The 23612-nt window shown below is 42.6% G+C and overlaps 1 protein-coding gene across 4 annotated transcripts in view; it reads right to left on the minus strand.

Annotated features, from left to right (window-relative positions):
- Positions 1-23612, minus strand: part of Znf277 (zinc finger protein 277) — an 85236-nt gene that overhangs the window by 15929 nt on the left and 45695 nt on the right. For all 4 annotated transcript variants that reach the window (XM_050158685.1, XM_050158687.1, XM_050158688.1 and 1 more), the window contains 3 exons: positions 17552-17640; positions 17000-17082; positions 4292-4383 (listed from right to left, as the gene is read on the minus strand). In XM_050158685.1, the coding sequence (XP_050014642.1) occupies positions 4292-4383; positions 17000-17082; positions 17552-17640 (264 nt within the window). The remainder of the gene's footprint in view (positions 1-4291; positions 4384-16999; positions 17083-17551; positions 17641-23612) is intronic.

The following is a 23612-nucleotide window of genomic DNA, read 5'->3' on the forward strand; positions in this document are numbered from 1 at the left end:
AAACATTGAGCCTTCTTAAGATGGATACGCTAACGATGTACGAACACACACGTCCATTTTCTGACACCGCCAGGATCAGACCTGGTAGGAGCTCATGTCCTGTTCTTTAATCTAGTAAATAAATGATGCTTTCCCAACTCACCATGAGAATGATGGTTAGTTTTAGGCATGAACTTTACTGGTATAAGGAACACTAGAGAACAAGGAAAGCATTTGATGTGTGTGGTGAGGGTGCTTTCCCAGAAGACTGGTGTGCATGTGCGTGTAGAAGCAGGAAGCCTGCCCTCAGTGGTCTCTGTCTCCTGGGGTTGAGATACTATTAATTTCTATCTCGCAGATACTGTAATTCCAGGCTCTCTGGCCCTGAGACTCCCATTTACATCAGTGGTCCCAGAACTCTCAGGCCTTAGGCCTTGAAATGCGTTACACTCTGAACTCTTCTGATTCCAAGCCCTGTGGATCTGCACAGAGCACTTCTGTCTCTGACTTTTAGATGGTCTACCATGTGCTGTGGGATATCTGTTTGCATAATGTGAAGACAAGTCATTGTGATTGGCTTAATAAAGAGCTGAAAGACCAACAGCTAGGCAGGAGAGAAGAGGCAGGATTTTTCCAGGAAGAGAGAGAACTCTGGGAAGAAGCAAAGGGATCATGCCAGTGAGACACCAGTGAGACACTGAAGATGTTGAATATATGGCACAGAGTAGAGGTAACAGCCATGTAGCAGAATGCACATTAATAAAAATAGGTTAATTTAAGTTATAAGAGGTAGTTATAAGAGTCTAGGTCAATGGCCAAGCTTTCATAACTAATAAGAAGTTTCCGTGTTGGTATTTAGGGGCTGGCAATCCAAAGACAGTCCAACAAGAAAGCTTGCTACAACTGTGGGACTGCTCAGCTTCTGTACAGGCATGAGGCAATTCCACTAATAAACCTTCTCACACATTCCCTTATTACACATGTTGGTTCTGTTCCTTTGGAAAATCTTGACCGATACAATGGAGAGGAAAAGAGGCAACTGGCTAGCAGCAAGACGGCCTTGTCTGTGATATGTGATCTTGGACGTTTACCCAGTACAGCATCAGACAGATTATGAACTCACTGGTAATAGATGTTGTCTGCAAGGGTCATGATAACCTGGAAGCACAATTATCAGCCTGCAGACTAGCTTCTCACAAAGAGAAACTTGATTTCCAAATTCAAATTTATTTTAACATCTGTGCAAAAATGTAATGATGTAGAAGTTTATTGACTACAATATAGCATTTTGATACATAGATATTGTATAGTGCTTAAGTTATATTTGCTCTAACATGGATCATTCAAATGCTGTTGTTTAGTTTTTTTTTTTCAATTACACTCTTTTATTAAACAAACAGACAAACAACAACAACAACAACAACAAAAAAAACCCAACACTTTCTGCAGGGCTGTTTCTTTTCCTAAGTGAGAACCTGAATGGTCAATGTTTCACGGCATGTTGTTTAGTTTTTTGTAATATACAGTTCATTAGCACTAGGTATAGTCACCCTATTGCACAACCGCTGCACACCAGACTTCTTACTGCTATTTAATAGGACGTAGACATACTGATCAACTTTCAATTTCCCACTACCGTTCCCAGCAGCTGCCTCAAGGTAGATGAGCTGGTAGCTTTCCCACTCCTCCAAGTTAGGGATCCAAAGTCTCTGGCTGATATGAGTTATACTGAATGTACTCATGGAAGCCCAGTCCTCCCTCAGCCTCTGCAGATTAAAGGCCTGGAGTCTAAGGTCTAGTAGATGGGACCAACACCAAAGGCCGGTTGAAGGAGTGTGAGATTAGAGGCATCCCAAGTCCCTGTGAACAGTGGCCTCTGGAGTCTAAGAGAGTTGACTCAGGGGAGCCGGGGTAGCACTGTTCTCAGGACCAGTTTATGGGTTCCACTGCAGCAAGCCCCGTGCCATTCTGACTGTAAGGTCCTTTCTAAGAGTAGCAGGCCTGAGCAGAGCGTTTAGAGTAACAAACAAGCTTTGAATTGGACACAGATCCGGCAGATGGCTGACGAGCTGCAAAGGTACTGGGTGCCTCCCCTGGTTCTAGCCTTTGCAGTTCACTCTAAATGTGTGTTTGAGGCTTAGTCCTCCTCCCTGGGTGCCTCCCCTGGTTCTAGCCTTTGCAGTTCACTCTAAATGTGTGTTTGAGGCTTAGTCCTCCTCCGACTCTCTGGGGCCTGCAGGACAGGCATCTAGACATTGAGAGCGAGGGCATGAGGCTTATTACACAGTGTGAGCTCTATTGTGAAGGCTCCGAGAGTTCAAAAAGTTTCCTGCCTCGCCTCCCTGCTATCTTCCCAAGGTTTCCATGCCCACTTAAGACTTGGGAGGCAGAGTAGCTACAGATGTTATGAAGAGAGGCTATTATGGAGCTAAGGGTCTTCACTTAGCTCCGGGCTCTGGGCTGGGGATCAGACTGATATCCTTCTGGTTTTTAGTGGGTTACCAGGACTTCCTGGGAACTCGACATTCAGGCATTGAAAGGACACTAGGTATAGGTAGAGCGATCAAGAAGGGGCTTGGCTCTCCATTATCATGATGGCCAATTTATGTGTCAACTTGTCTACTTAAGGAAAGGCCTTGTAGCTAGCAAGGCATTGTGTGTGGGTGTATTTCTGAGGATGTTTCTAGAAGAAACTGTCCATACATAGGAACAATGAATAAAGACAAGTCCTCTCACTAGAGCAAGCAGGATAGTCCATTAAGGGGTTGAAGGGGGAGATGGACATAGATTTATCTTCTGTCCTTAACACTCTGAGTTATCACTATCACTGGTACTTGGGGTTCCCAGGCCTTCAGATTGGGACTAAGTTTGCCACTAGTTTTCTGAGATCCCCATATCGCAAAAGGTATATCTGTGGAGCTTTTGACCTCCTCCTAATTGTAGGAACCAAGGCCTTTAGCTACATTCTTTTATACATCCTATTGATACCTAAGTGGTTTACTAGCTAACTCCAAATTGGGTGATTCATCCCACGAGCCTGAGACAGAAAGGCCAGGGCAGGCCGGGATACACTGCACTCATTTTTCTGGGCACAGCAGCAAGCTGGCAAGGGCAGGGGAGTCTCTGCCGTCTGGCTGAAGATGGCACCGTCTGCTTAGCTCCCAGATTCTGAGGTTCTTTAGGACCAGCCAAGATGAGTCACCAAAATCACTACTTTAAATTAGCTTTTCATCAATTAACTTTAATTTCCAGGAAATTAAATACACAACTTTAGTAGTTCAACTTCTTACCTTCTTTATAATGTTAATTTTATCATTAATCACACAGCTTTACTTCAAGAAGTTATGGAGAAACTTCTGGCTTTCACGGTTATTATATTTTCTTATATTCACAATGGTACTTAAAGGCATCTAATAATTATGACTATATAATTAAAACATTCTAGATAGAATTAAAGTTTTACTTAAAACATTATTTCAAACACTTTCCTTCTCCGTTTTTCCTCAGTCCACTTTAGAAATGAAGCTCTCTGTCTCCTTCCATCTTCCTTCCTAGTTTCGCCTCATATGTTTCCTCCAGTTTTGTGGTTAAGAAAGGCCTCCCAGGAAAGACAGCATGAGTTCCGCACAGCTGCCCCTCCCTGACAGCACTAAGGACCAAACAACTTAGTTCTGTCCAACTAGAAATTCATAAGAATCCAGAGTGTACTTGTTTAAGAAAGATGAGTCGTCTATGGGAGAACTGGGAACTGAGAGGTGTCTTTACTAACCTCCTTCATTTCCCTCTGCAGACCCCTCCACTTTTCTCCTCACAGCCTCACCACTGCCTGAGGAGCAGCATGGGAGGGGACATCCCTCAGGAGTGTCACCGCCAACCTTGCCTGGCAGGTGCTGCCCAAGCTCCCCTCACGAAGCTCTCCACTGACTTAGAGAACAAAGTCGCACCATCTGAGCATCTGTCCAAAATCATCAACGGCTTGTTTTTCTTTTAAATCCTGCAGCCGCTTGAGCAAAGTATCAGTTGTGGCAAATGCTATACGAGATAAAACACCTCAGACAATCTGGGGAGTGAGATGTCATGAAGTCTTGGAGAAGTTAGGACAGACCTGGGGTTTTTGAAGACATACGCAAATGTAAGGCTGTATGAATACCCAGGAAAGACCCAAGCAGACCACAAAACAAAGGCTGAGATGAGTTATCATTTGATGCAGGGTTGAGGTTTGCTCTAATCCAAGTTAAAAAAAAATCCTTTAATAAAGGGCAGAGATGACAGATTGGTCCAAAGCATTTCTGAAAGTTGCAGAATAGCAAACCTGTTTCCATGGAATTCCTCAGTGCAAAACATGCACACGCCACGAAAGCTCGTATCATTCCGCTCGCGCTGTTGCTGGTCCAGAATTTCTTTCTGCAAATTATAAAAAGATTTATGATCTTTAATATTTGCAGTTAGTCACTGAGAAATGTCAGTCTGAGTGAGAGTATAAGAGGGCAAAGGTCATGTCTGAAAGTTGCTAAATAGTTCAAACTTCTTTGTCCTCGTCTCGACATTGAAACTCGAAGTCTAAATCAGTTCTCTCCAAGGGAGTCTTACTGGGAATTCAAACCAGCAGTAGGTGGCCAACACAACACGAACTCGGGGGATTTTGAAAGTTTTTGTCTCACAATGCTTTATGAACATTTTCTTAAACTTCATAGATCTTTTGCTTACATGTTATGGTTCATGATTTTGGTTTTATGCGTTTTCTGTGTTTGTAAATGTGTGTATCTCAGCAGCTGTATGCATTTCAGGTGCTTCTTTTGACCCCCCATGTTTATTTTGTCCAATTTAGGTTTGTTTTTATTTTATTATTAGTTTTTTAGGTGCTTGTTTGTATTCTGAGAGAGTTTGTAGATTTGGGTGAGTGGGGAAGTGGGAAGGATTTGGGAGGACCGGGGGAGAGAAACTGTAATCAAAATACAGTCTATGAAAAAGAATCTCTTTTCAATAAAAAAAGAGAAAAAGTATATAGATAGCAGTAGACCACGCCAGACAGCAATGGGTGGACTCAAGAGTCAGCATCCTTCCTGAACCTCCTTCCTTCGGTCTGTGTCAGTCTTTTCCTCTCTCTCTCTCTCTCTCTCTCTCTCTCTCTCTCTCTCTCTCTCTCTCTCTCCACACCCGAATCTGTTTATAATCAAATTACGATAAGTTCCCCACTATCTCCAATACCAGCATCCCAAGTACAGGTTTTATTAATTTATTTAACAATTTCTTTGTTTTCATTTGTGATCCACTGATTTTAATCAGGATGATCTGTGTTATTCCAGGTACTAGAGTTGATGTGGCCACACATAGCTTTTTCTCTCTTGTCCCCGGAGTGCACCCATCGTAGTATGAGTGACACATGGCTTTTTTTTTTTTCTTGTCCCCGGAGTGCACCCATCATAGCATCTGTGGAAACACATCTTATAGCAATGACCTTTCCATTCAGTGACGCTCACATAGAGATGGAGAGGAAGAGAAGCGCTAATACTTTCCTACAGAGCACCCATACAAGTGAAGTGAATCAGCTGGGAGGATTTCTCAAACTTGGAGGCTTAGAGCACACTAACGCAATAGAAATAACAAAAGGCACAAACAATTATGCCTTACTCTTGACGTGATCAGAAAAGGAAGTATTCCGCCCAAGTTCATTTTCCAGACCACTGGCATCTAAGTCTGGTGTGCAAAGGCTTAACTGGGCACAGGATGATTTTGGAGATGACCTTCCATGCTTTTCTCTATGTTCCAAATACAAGGTGCAATTGATTTGCTTACAATGCAGAGTCCTGGCTAGAGACAATTACTATTGTACTGTATTGTTACAGATTTACTGAACTTTCAGGATCTTGCCTCTACCAATGACGAAGCTGTTGGGCTCACTTTCTTTGCATTTACTCTTCCCCAGCAGCTGTGCTCAGCTCCTAGCCACAGAGCTCCTTTTCGCTGTTAGTGGGTTCACTTCTGTATCCAACACTCAGCTACACCCTATCTCCCCTCACTCTAGTCTGTTAGTCACTTGGCTTGTCCTCTGAGCATGGAGCTAAACTCCTGGACTTTCCAAGATGAGCTGAAGAAACAGAGGCCATCAAGTATTAAGAACAAAACTAGTCAAACGTGTTGGCATCCAGGATCGGGCAGCATCTGCTGTTGGCCTCTGCTGTGGTGTGACAGTTACTGCTGCCTGGTGAGACGGAGTCTCCGAGATTTCCATCTATGAAGGTTATCAGGTGCCAGAGAGATGATTTATAGACTTTCTCTGTATGTTTTAAAATATGATTATCTGATGCAGGAAGATTGGGAGGGAGGGAGACAGACAGAGGGATGGAAGGAGGGAGGAAGAGAGGGAGAAGCTCAAATTTTACTGGAAATGGGTATTTAAAGCTAGGCTGTAATCCCCTAAGGCATGTGCCACAGCAGAAGTGAAACCATGAGAACTTGCATGTAATAAACTCTAAGGAGCATATGATTGGTGTCCAGTTTTCCCTTTCTTTCTTTTTTGGGTGGGTGGGTTTGAGATGGGACTATCTTTGTAGCCCTGGCTATCCTGGAACTCATTCTTTAGAGCAGGCTGGCCTTGAACTCACAGAGATCCGCCTGCCCCCCCCCCCCTTCTGAGTGCAGGAATTAAAGGCGTGTGCCACCACTGCTAAGCTGGCTCCCAGTTTTCCACTAAATAAAATGCGTAATTTTTAGTACTGCTCCATAACACTTGATTCCAATTTAAGATCTTCAAAGCTTCCTATTGCATTGTTTCTTCATGTACCAGTTACAGGTAAAGCAAGAAAACATACAATCTGTACAGCATTGTAACCAGCAGGTCTCAAGGACTCATTTTGATTTCTTTAGCCAGCCAAGGGCCTGGGCAACAGCTTCATTTTCTCCTCTATGGGAGTTTTCTGCCCTCTGCCTCAATTCCTCAAAACTTAGTCTGTGGTGAGCGGAGTGGAAAGCCAATGGTGAATTAGGAGTTCTGCATTCCTTCCATTCTCTGGCTAACTAGTGCACAGTGCTACCTCGGACCTAACTCTTTCCTAAGATGCAGTTTCTGATGATCTCTAATTTCCCATGCAAACAATCTGCCAATAATTAAAGCAGCCATCCTAGACCATTGTGTGGTACTTCCCTTTGCCAGCCAAATTGGCCAGGCATCTACACTGCTTCTTCAGGAAGCTGGACTAACAGTCATTACCAATGGAAAAGGAACTTTTATGCCCTGTGCACATACTTCCTCATAGTACATTTTCAAAAAAACAAATGATAATTCAATTTGTGCCCCTGTTGCAACTATATACACAATACAAATTTGCATGCTCTTTTGAAGATTAAAAGGGGCTTCTCAAAGGATTAATGACCCTGAGTATCCCTTACTGAAACAGGGTGCATACATGTGGTGTACAGTCTGGGTGTAATGTGCTGTTCTCAGAAGGACCCCACGTCTGTGGGAAGGGGTGTGGTAGCGGAGAGCTAAAATGCTTCGGTGGTAATGTACTCATCTAATGCACACAAGGTCCTGGGTTCCAGTTCTAGCACCAGGAACACCCAGCACCTGTGTTTAAAGAGGCCACAAGGCTGACTGGTTAGAGCTACTGTTGAGCAGGCTGGAACACTGCAGGCCGTGCGTGAGTCAAAGGGTCTTGTGCTATGTTTAGGCCCCACTAGAGCCATTTATTGCCTACTTCTGTGTCTGATCTACCACCACCCTGATTACCAGATAAAGACCTTTGGGATACATCAACAGACTCCTAGCTCCCACCAACCCAAAGCCAAGAATGCTGTCAGACAGCACCTGAAACCTATGACAGCTTCCCGGCTTTGCTGGGGCCCATCTACTAGTTTCCACTGCTGTATTTGAGAACTGCCTTGATTTATGACTTTCTTTTGTTCCCTAACTATAAAACGCTTATGAGCATAAGACATTCTGCACATGGTATGTCTGTGGTCCTAGGCCACAGTCGCTCAGATCAGACACTTGGATAATCTATTTTTGTTCCCTTTGAGGGGAGAGCTGTGTTTGGTGCAGAGAAGTTGGTGTTTGGTTTGGAGAGCTCACAGCAGATTGGTAACTGTCTCAAGAGAAGAACCTACTGTATAAGAAACGATTCTAAGAAAAGGAATGTGTTGTTGCTTATGACTTTTAAAGTCCTAAAGTTTCATTTTGTTCCCTTCAAACATGCCATAATAGATAATTTATGAAGTCTAAGAGCTACATAGAACATTTTACATTGCTTCAGGAATAGGTATGTACTTAAAATTATTAGTTTTATTAACTATAACATACATAATTTTAATAAGTACTAATCTTAAATGCATAAAGATACACTCCTAAGATGGCTTTCTGAGCGAGCAGGAGGTACCAGGCGAGATGAGGAAATGGTGTGGAGTGGTGACTGTTCTAATCACTCAGGAGGCTAGACTCACTGTTACAGAAGAATTATTTACTATTCACTTTAATTAATTAAATTTGTTTTACTTTTTAAAATTATTAAAGTGAGTTGGGACTGTAGCTTAGTGGTAGAGTGTTTTCCTAGTATCCATAAGGCCTTGGATTTGATCCCAGCACTGGAAGAAAGCCCCCAACAGTCGTATCAAGGTTTGTCTGCATCTGCTGTATAAAGCGCGACTCTTGGGAGCGCTAAACTGAAAGGAAATTCTCCACATTTCTTAAGATAGAAACACCAAATAAGATACATTCTTTTGGTCAAATAGTAGCTATATGTAAAATAAAAGATATGAGTATTTAAATCACAATGCTATTTTGTCTGTAACACTTCTGATTCTCTACTGTCATCAGTTCAGTATACCAAGAAGATACGGATATGTCATGCTGCACGAGTTAGTAGGTGGGGATTTCTTTAATACAACAGCTTTCCCTTAGGTCCTTTACTACTTTATCTCATCACAAATTTTTAATATGAAATTATTCTTTTCAACAGAGAACTTAAAAGACTAGTACAATGAAGTTCCTATACTTAATGTCTGTCATCTATGAACATTTGCCATCTGCCCTCCCCCAACTCTACTCACAACCTACATCCTATGCAGTGCTTATATCCTGGCTGAATTATTTAAAAATAACTTGCAGACATCATGGCACTGACCCTGTCTATGATTTAAAGTGCTTTCTGTTTAAAGTAAGGACATTTTTCCTAAACCCAACCATAAAACTATCATTATTACTCTGAAGAGTAATAGGTAGGCTTCTTCAATTGTCCTAATAATCTATTTGAATATTCCTCACTAAATCTAGTCTACCCTAGGTCCAGGTATTTCATTTGGTTATAGATACCCTGCCTGGAAATCTGAAACCGTAAAGTAATTCAACAGTGACTTGGTTCTGTTATGTAGAAAAGAGAAAATTTCTGAGGTCAGTAACATTCAAGTAAATGGATGACGGTGAGGAAAACCTCGGTAGTGTAACTATCTCAAGATGCTTTTGAGGGGGCTGGAGCGGTGGCTCAGAGGTTAAGAGCACTGGCTGCTCTTCCAGAGGTCCTGAGTTCAATTCCCTGCAACCACATGGTGGCTCACAACCATCTGTACTGAGATCTGGCGCCCTCCTCTGATGTGTGGGCATACGTGGAGGAAGAATGTTGTATACATAATAAATAAATAAATCTAAAAAAAAAAAAAAAGATGCTTTTGACCAGACAGGGAGTCCTGAGCTGTTTTCATTCATCTACGCAGACCCAGTGCTGGAGGCCCAAGAAGGGGAGCCTTTTTCTTCGTTGACCAAAGGGAACTTAACTCTATTTCCTTCAAGGTTATTGTGTTTCTACTTCAAAGATGCCACCTAGATATAGATCAGCGAGTTCTCTCTCGAGGTTATTGTAAACAGGTGTGGCTAATAGCCAGACCTTGTATTTCAGGAATAGAGAAGTAGATATGTTTCTACCTCAAACAAAAGTCTAAGAATCCTACTATAGGGGTCCAGTTCCTTCATGGAGATAATGCTGGATTCCACCCAGGGAGTGGTTTGCCAATAGAATGTTTTAGTACGGGATTTGTGAGTGTGACTTGTTTTGTTCTATCAACAGAATGTTTAACTGTGGATGTAGCCTGTGACCTTCAACTGGTCTGTTCATTTCCTTGTATCTTGTTAATGTAGGGTTTTTTTTTTTTTTTTTTTTTTTTTTTTTTTTCTTACTCCTACCTTTTGGGGTCAGGGTTATTTTAAGCAATTGGAAATTAAACACGGGCAATTTCCGTATTCACTGGAACTCCCTCCTGGTACTATTCTATATGTTTCTGTTTCATTAATTTTAAATGCGTCTTTGTATTCCTTATTATATTTCTAAATTCCAGTGCCCCTACTCTGGCAAGAGGTATTTTTGTCAAGGCTGCTCCCTGACACCCACTGTGCAGCTACGTAGAGCACGGAATGTCTGTGGTGTGCAGCTGGCCTCCGCTCGCTCAGCTCCTCTGGTGAGGAAGAGTCAAGGCAGAAGAGAGCCCCACGTCTCAATCCCCTAACGCTTTCACTCTTACTGCACAACATCAACATCATCAACAACAACAACAAATAAAACCAACCCCACCCTAAGCCCCACAGGAACGGAAACCAAACAAGCCAAACCCAAACTAAGCCTTAACTTCTGTGCTTCTTCTTTCACATGCCGCCTGGCACTGAGCTGGCACACTGGCCACTCTGGCTGCCCTGACACCAGCCAGAAACAGCCTGAACTACGTGGGCTATCAAGAAAGTATACTTTCTCCCGCCCCCACCGTACAACTCTCTGCATTCTTCGTATTTCTCTTTGTACATCTCAGCAGCTGATATAATTAGTTATAGCATATGTTTAGAGTCATTTATGAACAAAAAGATAACATTAGGAGTCAATCCACAGAAAGTAGCAAAAAGATGTACAAATCAAAGCTCATTAGCTTCATGGTTTTATTTTTCTAAGAAATTTCATGCGGGGCTATATGTTAGGCTTCATTTGTAGGTTTGCAGACTGGAGAGATGACGTGAATGTCACAGATGTTATAGTTTGAGTTTCTCAAAGCAGTTGGTATAATGAGATGGAATTTTCATTACAGAATTGGCTTGGATAAGAACCACAGTAGTAAGAATACAAGATCAGCTTATGCATTAGGCAATGAGTCACAATAGCAAGCTGGACGGACATTTGTCTCATAGATGCGGAGTAGCAAAGAGGTCAGTGCAGAGTCCTCACCTTTATTCACAAGCTGAAAGCACAGGGAACCTTAATAAAGCTGCAGGTGAAGAGTCACAGGGGATTGACACAGGGACAGCAAAGGAAAATGTGAATTAGGGTAAAAATACTACAAATACAAACATCCATTCAGTGTAGGGTCATGATATTCCTTATCCAGCAATAACTTCTAATAAATTGATCCATCAATATAATCATGTGTCTTTTTTCCACAACATTACAGTTGGGAGTGAAAGTTAATTCTTGGCTGAAGGCCTCCTTTTCTACATCATCTCAGTGAGCGATGTGAGCCATTCTACACCTCAGTCTTCTTGCAGCTCTTCCAATGCACATCGGCCTGCAATGCTGCTCTAGAGACCTGCCTTGCTACTGTCTTCTCCAAAAACCCTCCCTTCCCCATCAGAAAAGCCACCCGATTCGGGACAGCAACGCAGCAAGCAGAGCAAACAGACACTGGGCATCAGAACGGGTGTGTGGGGAGCAGAGACCCACGGAGGACGGCTGCAGTGGACTGGGCGAGACGTGTGAGAGGAGGAGAGGCAGGACCAGAGCCTCTGAGGTTCCCAGGAGTCTGCATTCTATTCTAAACAAATGTGAAAAGACTGGGGAATTTTAACTGGTAGGGTTTTAGGGTCTGCGCACGTGAACTCTATATAGGCCGTTGAAACTGATTTCCAATTGGCTCAAACAGAGGTAGGCTAACGACGCCACCTCCCTCTGTTCTCTGTCACTTCTTATGTCTTCTGGCAGGAAGATGCTGTTTTCATTTTAACCACACACAGTAATCTAATAAAACTCACTTTTTCTTTTAATTAAAAGTTAGTGTGTCTGTGTGTGTGAATGAGCGCACACGTGTAACCAAACATACACGCATCATGGTGGTATATAGAGGTTAGAGGCCAACTCTGTGGCGTTGTTTCTCTCCTTCTACCTTCCATGGGTTCGAGGGATTGAACTCAGGTCATCAGGCCTCTGAGCATCATCTCATTAGCCGAAACTGAGCTTCCCCAATCACAATCCTCATGTGAACACCCAGCATGCAGGAATCAGAAAAGCATAGGAAATTCACTAAAGCTTAAAGGTCAATGGACCATGAGTCAGTCTGTGGAGAGATGCGGGCACAAAGCTGCTCTCTGAGTCGATCTTATATGGCTTATCCAGGCGTTCTAGAAGTCTTCTGGCTTGGCAGAAAGCTGCAATCCATCCCCACAAAAGAATTCCTTTCAAGTGTCAAAGATGCTAAAGGGTACTAGGAAAGGAAGATCCGTAATAACTTGATGACCTGAGTAGTATTTCTCATTTGATATACTAAAGCACAGCAGAGACGAGAAGGACTATCAACGATTATCAATGGCATCCCATGCTTTTGTAAAAATAATAAAACTTGGTCATTGTTTTGTGACAGAAGTAGAAAGTCACCTTTGCTACAAAATCAAAGCATCTTAACGGACAAACAAGACCATCCGTGACAGTGAGCAAAAACAGTCAAACAAACAAAGAAAAAAACGCAGAGGAAGTCCCGCCTTTTCTCCCACGCCCTGTCAAATTCCGCAGGGCTGGGGATTAAGCCCAAGCTTTCACACGTGCTTGGCAAGCACACTGTACCACTGAGACATGCCCACACTCCTCGAAGGGAAACTTACTGGATGGTTTCTTACTCCCCCAACCCACGAGATTTAATCTGACTAATATTTCACCTTCATAAAAGACATCAGTATCTCCCACCCTTTCTGAAGCTGCAGAGAGTGTCAATAACCATCTGCTTGCTGCAAGGGATGGTGAGTCTCATCGGGCAGCTTTTGGAAAGTGAGGAAGGGACAACAGACAGAACATCTTAAAGATGGACTAGATCCAGGGGCGGCGCACACCTATAACAAAAACACGGGATAGGTGAGCAAAGGCAACCGTGAGCTCAATAAAGTCTATGGCAAGACCTCTCACCCCTGCCGGCCAAGCAAAGAACTAAAACATAAAAAATGTATTAATCATTCACAAGAAGCATACTATCATCATAAAAAGGTAGGCAGATGTGTAGGATAATAAGAAAATGTAAGAATTAAAGATATGAGAAAGTTAAAAAGCCAGTATTCTGTCTTCAATACACATAAAAAAATCTAGTTTAGGTAAAAATAAAGGAAATTAGAAACTGAATAGGTAGCGTTGAGTGACTGTAAAATGTCCATTTGTCTGACCACATTCATTAGAGAGTTATCAGCATGATGTGTCTCAGGACAGTGCTATCTGCCCGAGACGGGATTGGCTGGGTCATCCACAGCCCCACCTTTCTCTAGTGGATAGAGAAACTCTGAAAACATAGTCTTCAAATTTTAAAAGAAAATAGAAGCAGCATAGGTCCAAGGGAATAAAATTCCTATCTACTGCTGATCTAAGAAAATAATAAATCAGAATTTCTTTTAAAAATTCCCAATGAAAACCCATTTCTATTTCCTTACATATTTTTTATGTTCTTTTCTAACAAATGTCAATTTAAAAACAAGACATTTGCTTAAGAAGAGAGACCAGACTTGATAGAGGATGCTTGGGGTTAGAAAACAGTCCGAGTTGCGCCCCTTCCGATTGGCTCACTAAAAGCCACAAGTGCACACATCCCGTATTCCCTGACACCTCTGACTTTGTCCGTACATTGGAATAGCAACAACAATATAGCCTTGCCAAGTCCATACAGTGAATGTACATGTGAAGATGACTTGTAAACTCTAGGCATCAGAGGAAAAAGCTCAAAATGATAAACTTAGGAGGCAGATACTGTTCGGGTTCTGAACTCATAATTAATTCAAAGGCTAAAATCATTCAATGGCCACTCGTGCTAACTCAGGCTATGCTGGACTGTTACTAACCACCTTCTATTCACCAGGAAATGCCATCCTATGCTGATTTTGGGAAGATTTATTCCAGATGCAGTACTAGAACTTACAATGTTCTACAAAGACAGGCATCAGGTGAGAAAGCTATAGAAGCATATTTATGTTTTAATTTAGGCAGATTGATAGACAATAATATTATCTTTTACTAAAAATCTGTAAAAACTACAAAGAAAAGTGGCCTGGGAAGGAAAACTCTTCTCACTGGGAGACACGAAATTTCATTTTGTTGCTTTTTTGTGGAGTGAGGTGAGAGATATGAAAGGGGTTTAAAGATAAGACACACTTTCTCTCCAGAGGACTAAACTGCTAGGCACGCTAAACTTTTCATAAATTATTTAGAGTCGTCACAGCTGCCATTTATAATAGTTATTAGAAAACCCTTCTCTGGCCTGGAGAGATGGCTCAGTCATTAAGGACGAGGCATACAACCAAAGGTCTAAGAAGCATCCTTCTTACCCTCATGGGCACCCCCTCCTTCCAGCTGAGTGATGCTATGTCTTCCTCCTGAGTTCCAGGACAGCCAGAGACACACAGAGAAACCCTCTGAAAAAACCAAAACCAACCAACCAACCAAAAACAAGAAGGAGGGCAGGGACACAGTAAGCTCTGGTTCAGGGAAAGAAAGCTCCGTTTTCAGGCATATTAAACTTAAAATGCTGATGATAAATCATCATAGAGACACTTGATAAAGGAAAATTTAGAGCTGGGTCCAGAAGCGAGCAGGACGGATCGGATGGATGGCTACTCACTCTGCCTACTCCCCATCAGCACCAGTCAGGCCTTCAGTGTGGGAGAGCCATCACGGAGGCCCATGCACTGACATCAGCCCAGCTGGATAAGAGCCAGAATAACGAAAAAGATCTAGGGAAAAGCCTTTTTACTGGAAGCTAGGGGAGGGGTGTAGGCTACTCAGATCCTCCAGAACCTTCCCCAACTCTGTAGTTCCTTCAGAATTTTTTTCTCCCATAAATATGTCCTATTGATCAAAACATCTTTTTATACATGAGAGGTATCTTGTAATCATTGGCAACTCTCTAAGAAGGACCAGCCATACTAACTTGGAACTTCCACATGATGGAGCAGGAAACGGGGAGATTGCAAATTTGATCTGTCTTCCTGCTTCTAAGTCAGTCTCTCTCACTTTGTGTTGATGGACACTGTAAACCTCTGCATTCCCAATCTCCAGTACTAGCACAGTGGGAACACCCGAGACAGTGAGCACCAAAGCCCAGAATAACAGTACAAGGGACGCGGGATGCCGAGCAAATGACTACGAAAGCAACAACTTCCTTTTTCATCTCTCCTGGGAATCCGAGCAACTTCTTTTTCCTCACCGCCAGAATGACCTCCCAGTGTGAACAGACCTACTGAAAGGCTGGTGCTCAGGAATCGTTAGCATCTTTCTGAATCTCCAAGTAGGTTTGCTCTTTCCTAGAATCTGACAGCCTTAAATGCACTTCTACCTTCACTGTCTCCTTCCTGCGACACTGACGGGTGAGGAGTCCACATTATTATCGTGCAGCCCAGCTCCAGTTCAGCACCGTCTCCCTGCAGCAGCCTGCCTCGGCTCCCCCAGTTCAGACGGCTCAGTCTTCCGCTTTCTCAGACACACCTGGAATCTTCGGGCCCAAATACATCTCTCCTGACGTCTTTACAACTTGCCGTCTTTCTACATCCCAATACTTAAGACACTGTATTGTTATTTTGTTACTGGCTAATACTTCCCGAATGCTTCCACATGCCAAGTATTATTCTAAGAGTATTACATGCATTGCTTCGCCTAATCCTCAAAATTCTATAAGCCACTCTGCATCATGTGTTACTAAGACATATATGTGGATTCTTATATGTACACTCTTACGATATGAACTATACCTTGGATTCTTTGCCTAACCACTGTATAAAGTGGAGACTCTACACATGACAGTAGTTTAATTTTTATTTGTATTTTCTCCTTTGAGGCGTTTCTTGAGAACACAGCAAAGATAATTAAATTCACAGTCTCCTTATAATGTACTTAATAAGATCTAAACATAAAGGAAAACTTATAAGAAACTGCTAAAGGAAAATTAGCCAATTGCAAATAACAGTCAAGATCAAATCATAAATAGGAAAGTGTTTTAAAATAAAATTAACATTAAAAATGCACAGCTAACTGTTGCCGGAGCTCCTTCCGCTCCTCCAGCCAATAGCCGCTGAGATACCAGCCCATTGGGGGCGTGGTCTCTCTCTTTAAAAAAGCGGCCACTTCCCTCCCCTCTCTCTCCTGGTGACTAGACTCCCTTCCTGATTGCGCAGAGGGCTGTTGTCTGACACAGTGATCTGTAAGTTTTTTCCCCTTTAAATAAATAACCATTCTATTAATCATAATTCCAAACTGGTGTGGGATTGGTTGTGATTTACACCTTCGCCTTCAGCTAACTTACAAGGATAAAACTTTTATGCTTTTTATATGCTGTTATCATTTTTTAAAGAATAAAGATGCTGAGGTTTTCAGATTTGCTTGCTTGTGGATAAAACAAAATAAGAAAGGCTACTATGGTGACTGAGCCAGGCACGTAATTCATAACCGAGCATGAAGGAAATGCCAGCACAGAGCACATCCCAGTGAAAAGAAGACAAGGAAAAAAGGCTAGCCAATTCAATTTGGATTAGCTGAGTGCCTTTCTCCCGCGGTGTGTGCTAAGCATCTAGAATTAGTGAGGGTATGTAGATGTCTTTTCAGGTTGGGGATAACTCGGGAAACAGAGGCAAGGCTCTCTCTGCATTTCTAGTGAATACTTCAGTCAAGAGAATACAATGTTGTGTTTCACGACACGTACGTGGAGGCTCTTATTTTGTGCATGCTTGCAAATCTCCTTACGTAAAGGTGGGAAAAGGGACGAACAAGACTGACTTTTGTCTGGACTTGTAACACAGCAGTCACACTTGAGCTCTTACCAGTTTCTGCTTCTGAAGCTCCTCTCTGAGGACCCTGTCTTCCGGTAACACATCACACAACAAGAAGTAGTTGTCCTGTTCTTCTGTGGAGACAGTAGAACAACAGATGAGAAAATGAAAATTCCAGGAATATTTACTTCTTTAAAATCGTGTGGCTGTGAAGGGGTGGAGAGGGGGCTCAGTCAGTGAAACGCTAGCTGTGTAAGCGAGGACCTTGACTTGGAGCCTCCCCGGGGTGCTGGGTTCCTTGGTTTTGCTGGCCAGCTAGTTATGCAACTGACAGGCTACAGGCTCAGTGAAAGACTTGGACTCAAAAGATAAAGAGTGGTAGAGGCCAACATCATCTTGTAGCTTACACTGTGTGTGTGTGTGTGTGTGTGTGTGTATGCCCATTAGTATATGGTATAAAATTCTGATGTAGATTTAGTCAAGCAAAATTTAAAACATCAGTTTAATTTCAGCTACCATGCAATTGAGAGCAAGTGTAATTTAAGGGAGTGAGATTATTTGTATGAGTTTTGATTTCCGTGGATACTCAACTCATGGTCTTACCAAATGGAGCTGTGGAATTGATTCTTATCACGCTGCAAAAATCTGTGATGGGCTGTTCAGTGAACCTTTTTCTCCAATATAAAATGTACCTAAGAAATGATATTCAGAAGGATGATGAGACTCAATATACAACTCTCAAATGATAGGATCATACAAGAATGTCTAATTACACCACATTAAAAAGCAGATGTTAACTGAATTGCTAGAGAAAATGTGAAGAGAAAGGCAGTGGGGCATTGCAGATATGAGATATATATTTAATAAAACCACACTATTCTACAAAGGCATGAAATGAGTAAACCTTACAACTTTGACATTCAATAAACAGGTATGTAAGAAAGTCAAAATGAGTTTCTTTTGGTTGTTTGTTTGATACAGGCTCTCTATAACACAGAAGAGCCTTGAACATTCTATGTTATTGAGGCTAGCCTTGAATTCCTCATCGTTGGGCCTTCACTTTCTAAATTCTGGGGTTACAGGCAAATGCTACCACACATAGTTAAAGTGAATTATTTTATTGTGACAATGGAGTTTTCTAAAGTAACTTTATAGTTGACATGTAATGAAAATGTAAGAATTAGGGGGTCAGAGCAGTTTAGAGCACTGTATGCTCCTCCAGAGGATCCTGGTTTGAGTCCCAGGACCCACATCGTGGCTCACAAGTATCTGTAACTCTAGTCATGGGATATGATGCTCTTTCCTGGCCTCTGTAGGCACCAGGCATTCTTGTGGTACACAGACACACGGGTTGGGAAACCATCCATACATAACACATAATAATAAATAAATCTAAAGACAATGTGAGAATCGGATAGGCTTACGACACCCAAGAAGATGAAGAGAAGCTTGAGCGGTCATCTTCAGTAAACTGAGATATCAGCATACAGTCAACATCTGGACAATTAGGCAGGCGTCTAAATGCCCACACTGTGCCGAAAATAAATGAAATGTAGCCTTTGGAAAAACAGCTGAGCTAACATTTCATATTTAATGAGCAGAGTTAGAAGAAGTAGCATATGGGCTAAACTTAAAAGCAAATCCGAACCCAGTCTTGTACATGTGCGGGAAGAAAGTAAATGACACGGTTCAGCCAAGCTGCTCGTCCTTTATTACAGGATGAATTACAGTGTCACCTCACAGACGGAGGGCACCAACAGGAGAATGTGGTCTTCTCAGGACGAGCAGGAGATGGGAGGACTGACAGTATTGTTGACAGTTTATTGGAACACACAAATTACAGATAAGAAAAACAAGTTACACCAAAGACACAAAGCTTTGTTTAAAAAAAAAAAAGGATGAAATTTACTGAAATACTGGAAGAACATAGAAAGTGTAGGATCTGGACATTTAAATGGCTTGATACAGCATCTAGCAATGGTCTACCAAAGTCAACACTGCGAGAATGTGGGTGAGTCCGTGGGGACGTCTGTGGGGTTCTCTAGCCAGCAGCTCCCCACATCTGTGTCCTTCTACTCTTCTTTCAGCATATTTGTCACCTCATGGTGTTCTGGAGGCAGGGGAGTGCCAGATTAGAAAAGATTGAGAGAGATCTGAGGAAAAGAGAACCAGGATATGAGCTGGCAAGTAAATAAAAATGGCCAACAGAAGACGAGGATGCACAGGGAAAGAGGCCATGAGCAGTAAGACAGAAGCACATATTTAGTTCTTGCTCCTCGTGTCTAGCAACCCTGGGAATCTAATGTGCAGGAGGAGAAGCATTCCTTACAGAATAATTCTAACTTTATCCACAGATCAGAAAATGACAATGTTAAGCTCTAGCTCAGCTTGAATTACAAAGACTGCACATGTGGCTAACCCACTGGCTTCCATATGCCTTAGATGTGGAAGGGATAGTATATCCCGCAAAGTAGCTAAGAGAAATGCATCTACAAAAGAGACAAAACATCATTTCCTTGGCCAACTCCAGCACTTTCCATTCCTTGGTATTATTCTACACAGCTATTCCTGTTCACTCTATTAGTTAACTATCCTGCCCTGGAAAAGACTGGGTGGGAAAGGAGAAAAAGGAAAGGAAAGAAGCTCAGGGCTGGGCAGGTGCCTCAGTCAGGAAAATATACCTTATACCCACATAAAAGCTGTGCACCCGAATCTGTAAGCTTCAGTGCTAGAGATGGTGGTGGGTGCATAGACACAGAGAGACACCTGGAACTTACTGATCAGACAGTCTAGCTGAATCTATGAGCTCCATGTTCACGGAGAAACCCTATCTTAAATACAAGGTAGAGACCAATGAGCAAAGACACCTTATGTTGACCTTTGGCCTCCACACAACATAGATGCACACACACACACAAATACAGACACAAAGACAGACAGACAGACAGACAGACAGACAGACAGACACACACACACACACACAGACAAGAGGCTGGGGAATGTTCTGCTTAGCCCATCTTCCACTGCAAAGTTGTGACATGGATAAAGGAATATAGTGGAACCTGTGTTAGAGATGTCAAGAATAGGACAAGAATTGTTATTCAAACTGAAATATACAGATATTTATGCTCATGAATATGCAAATCTAGATATGGCAGGACCAGGTGCCTGAGGTGGCTGACCTTTCAAGAGAGAACCGCAAACCACCATACAACTTACACGCATGGGTGCACGCTCCACATCACACAGTGACTGCACAGCTACATGCATTCAGTCCACGCTTACATCTGAGTTTAGAATGTCATAAACTCATGGTAGTATCTTTGCAATTTTTAACCAGAACTCAGGGGTATCCATTTATACATTTTCTTGTGGTAATTACAGGTACAAAGAGGAATTGTATTCAATCGACAGCTTAGTGACAGCAAGTCTTCAAGACACACTTCTTGGGGCATACAACTTCCAAAGTTATATGACTATGTAGTACTTCTTGTCTTCATTTTCCTTACTTCTCTAGTTTAGCCAAGGTTACAGTTATAGCTACTCAATATATAAAAGTTTTTATGAAATACGTGGTATGAATTCTTTATTGAGAGGACAGTCATGATCACACTTCAACACTTTATTAAAAAGTCATAAAAATAACTGGTAAGTAATCAACAAATACTTTTGTTGAAAAGAATTTCAAATCACGTCCCATGAAACATACAAGAACATCTTTGTGGCTGCATCTTGCCTGCTCTGGCCTGCACTTTAGTTTGTACACCTACTGATAAAAGTATGACGGGTTGAAATATGGTTATTATCCAAGGAGCACTGAATGAATGGAACATAGGAAATTACAGAGTTAACATTTATCCTCTGGCACAACTTTATCTACCAAAGAAAGCCAGAAAATAGCTCACTCTAAATAAATGTTAAATGGCCTCAAAGGGGAGATTTTCAGTTTTGTTTTGTTTTATTTCCTCTGCCCTAGAAAGTTTTATACTTACTATGTTTCAATAAAGAGTGTCAAGTATGTTGAATATGAAAATTTATGGCTTACTTATTAGAACACACAAGTTGGGGCTGGAATGGTGGTGTCACTCTGTAACCCTAGCATTTAAAGGCCCACGGAAGAGGAATGTGAGCTCGAGGCCAGCCTGGGCTACACAGAGAGCCTCTTGAAAAAAAAAAAAGGAATCAAACCCATCCCATGTCTTTTATTTAAAACCTTTCTGACTCATGCTTCGAAGGACCAGATTTTCTCTGAGCAGAGAGGATCCATCCGTGTCAACCAAGCTCTTCACTCTCGCTGCTTCCCCAGTCCTTAAGGTTTCTTGTCTGAGGCTGGAGTAAGTTACACTGTGTTGAGAAGACTCTAACCGAACTGATCACATATGGTCAATGACTGTTTTGGAGATGAAATTTTGGTTCCATTAAATTAATTTTTGTTTATATGGTAAACAGATGACTTTATAACAAAGAAAGCTAAGTAAAATAAGACATATTCATTTAATAGTCCTGTCATAGTTACCTGGGGAAAATAAGACATATTCATTTAATAGTCCTGTCATAGTTACTTGGAGAAAAAAACGAGTTGGAAAATGTCTAGCTTAAGAAGTGTCTTAAAGGAACAGATTGGAATACATCCTGAAAAAGTATTATATTTAGCAAAGCTCCTATGATATTCTAATAACAACTATTCTAATATAAAAGTAAAGAATAACAAAGGGGAAAGAGATGCACAATGTGTTGGTCCTGAAAACATGCAAGAATTAGTTTAGTAGTTGGTGACACACGTCACTCACACTTCCTTGCTCTCTTCTATGACCAGGCAACATCAAAGTCTAGTAAAAATAACCATACATGCTGGGTTAGGATCCACGTGGACACAGCAGACATGCTGCACATAGCCCTGCTGGTGCACACATGCTGGGTATAGGGTCCACATCACAGCAGACATGCTGCACATAGCCCTGCTGGTGCACACATGCTGGGTATAGGGTCCACATCACAGCAGACATGCTGCACATAGCCCTGCTGGTGCACACATGCTGGGTATAGGGTCCACATCACAGCAGACATGCTGCACATAGCCCTGCTGGTGCACACATGCTGGGTATAGGGTCCACATCACAGCAGACATGCTGCACATAGCCCTGCTGGTGCACACATGCTGGGTATAGGGTCCACATCACAGCAGACATGCTGCACATAGCCCTGCTGGTGCACACATGCTGGGTATAGGGTCCACATCACAGCAGACATGCTGCACATAGCCCTGCTGGTGCACACATGCTGGGTATAGGGTCCACATCACAGCAGACATGCTGCACATAGCCCTGCTGGTGCACACATGCTGGGTATAGGGTCCACATCACAGCAGACATGCTGCACATAGCCCTGCTGGTGCACACATGCTGGGTATAGGGTCCACATCACAGCAGACATGCTGCACATAGCCCTGCTGGTGCACACATGCTGGGTATAGGGTCCACATCACAGCAGACATGCTGCACATAGCCCTGCTGGTGCACACATGCTGGGTATAGGGTCCACATCACAGCAGACATGCTGCACATAGCCCTGCTGGTGCACACATGCTGGGTATAGGGTCCACATCACAGCAGACATGCTGCACATAGCCCTGCTGGTGCACACATGCTGGGTATAGGGTCCACATCACAGCAGACATGCTGCACATAGCCCTGCTGGTGCACACATGGTGGGTATAGGGTCCACATCACAGCAGGCATGCTGCACATAGCCCTGCTGGTGCACACATGGTGGGTATAGGGTCCACATGGACACAGCAGGCATGCTGCACATAGCCCTGCTGGTGCACACATGCTGGGTATAGGGTCCACATCACAGCAGGCATGCTGCACATAGCCCTGCTGGCGTCAGGCATCTGGGAAGGACATCAGGAATGAGGACAGCTGGACTGCCCCTACTGGAATGCTGGCTATTTCAATTTTAAACAAGCTGTCTTTCTAAAAATCTAGATAGAGTGGAAACTTGAGTGAAATTTTCTTGAAATTCTAATCTAATAAATAAATGATAATTAGGTTTTCAGACTAGTATAAAGGCCACTGAAACCTGAAGCTATAGATGCAAGACTACAATTTCATCACTAATCAAAAGACAAATAAGTTTGGCTCTCCTCTGTCAGATGCGCAGCACGTCACAGGCAGGTGCTAGTCTCACTTGACAAACAAGAGACCAGTGCTTGCATTAACCCGCCTGCTCCGCACCACGAGGCTAAGAGGCCCGCATTCCAGCCCAGGCTTGCCTGTTTATTGCCATAGTCTTCTCCACTGCCGATAATGCAGGCTGCTGCTTTAGAAGACCCACGGCGAGAACGAGGCTGCTGCCAGGCAATGACGCGGCGGCCTGAGAGACAATCTACACTATATTATAACGCTGAGGCCACTCGTCACTTTCCAACAAAATGGAGCCTTTTCAGATTCTCCAAACTCTATGCTCTTGGTAATTACCAAGTCAGCAACTACTGCGAGGTCTCCTCAGTAGGAAATACATTTTTTAATTAATCATGATTTAGATGCTCATCAATAAAAGATTGAAATAAAAATATCTAAAGAAAACCCCCTGAGCATGATTTTCCATATCTGTGTAGAGATTACTCTCTGTGTAAGATAGAAACCATATTCCAGTCAAGAAC

The sequence above is a fragment of the Alexandromys fortis genome, unplaced genomic scaffold, assembly GCF_014885135.2.
Source record: "Alexandromys fortis isolate MF-2015 unplaced genomic scaffold, M_Fortis_MF-2015_v1.1 scaffold_101, whole genome shotgun sequence".
Taxonomy (NCBI): Eukaryota; Metazoa; Chordata; class Mammalia; order Rodentia; family Cricetidae; genus Alexandromys; species Alexandromys fortis.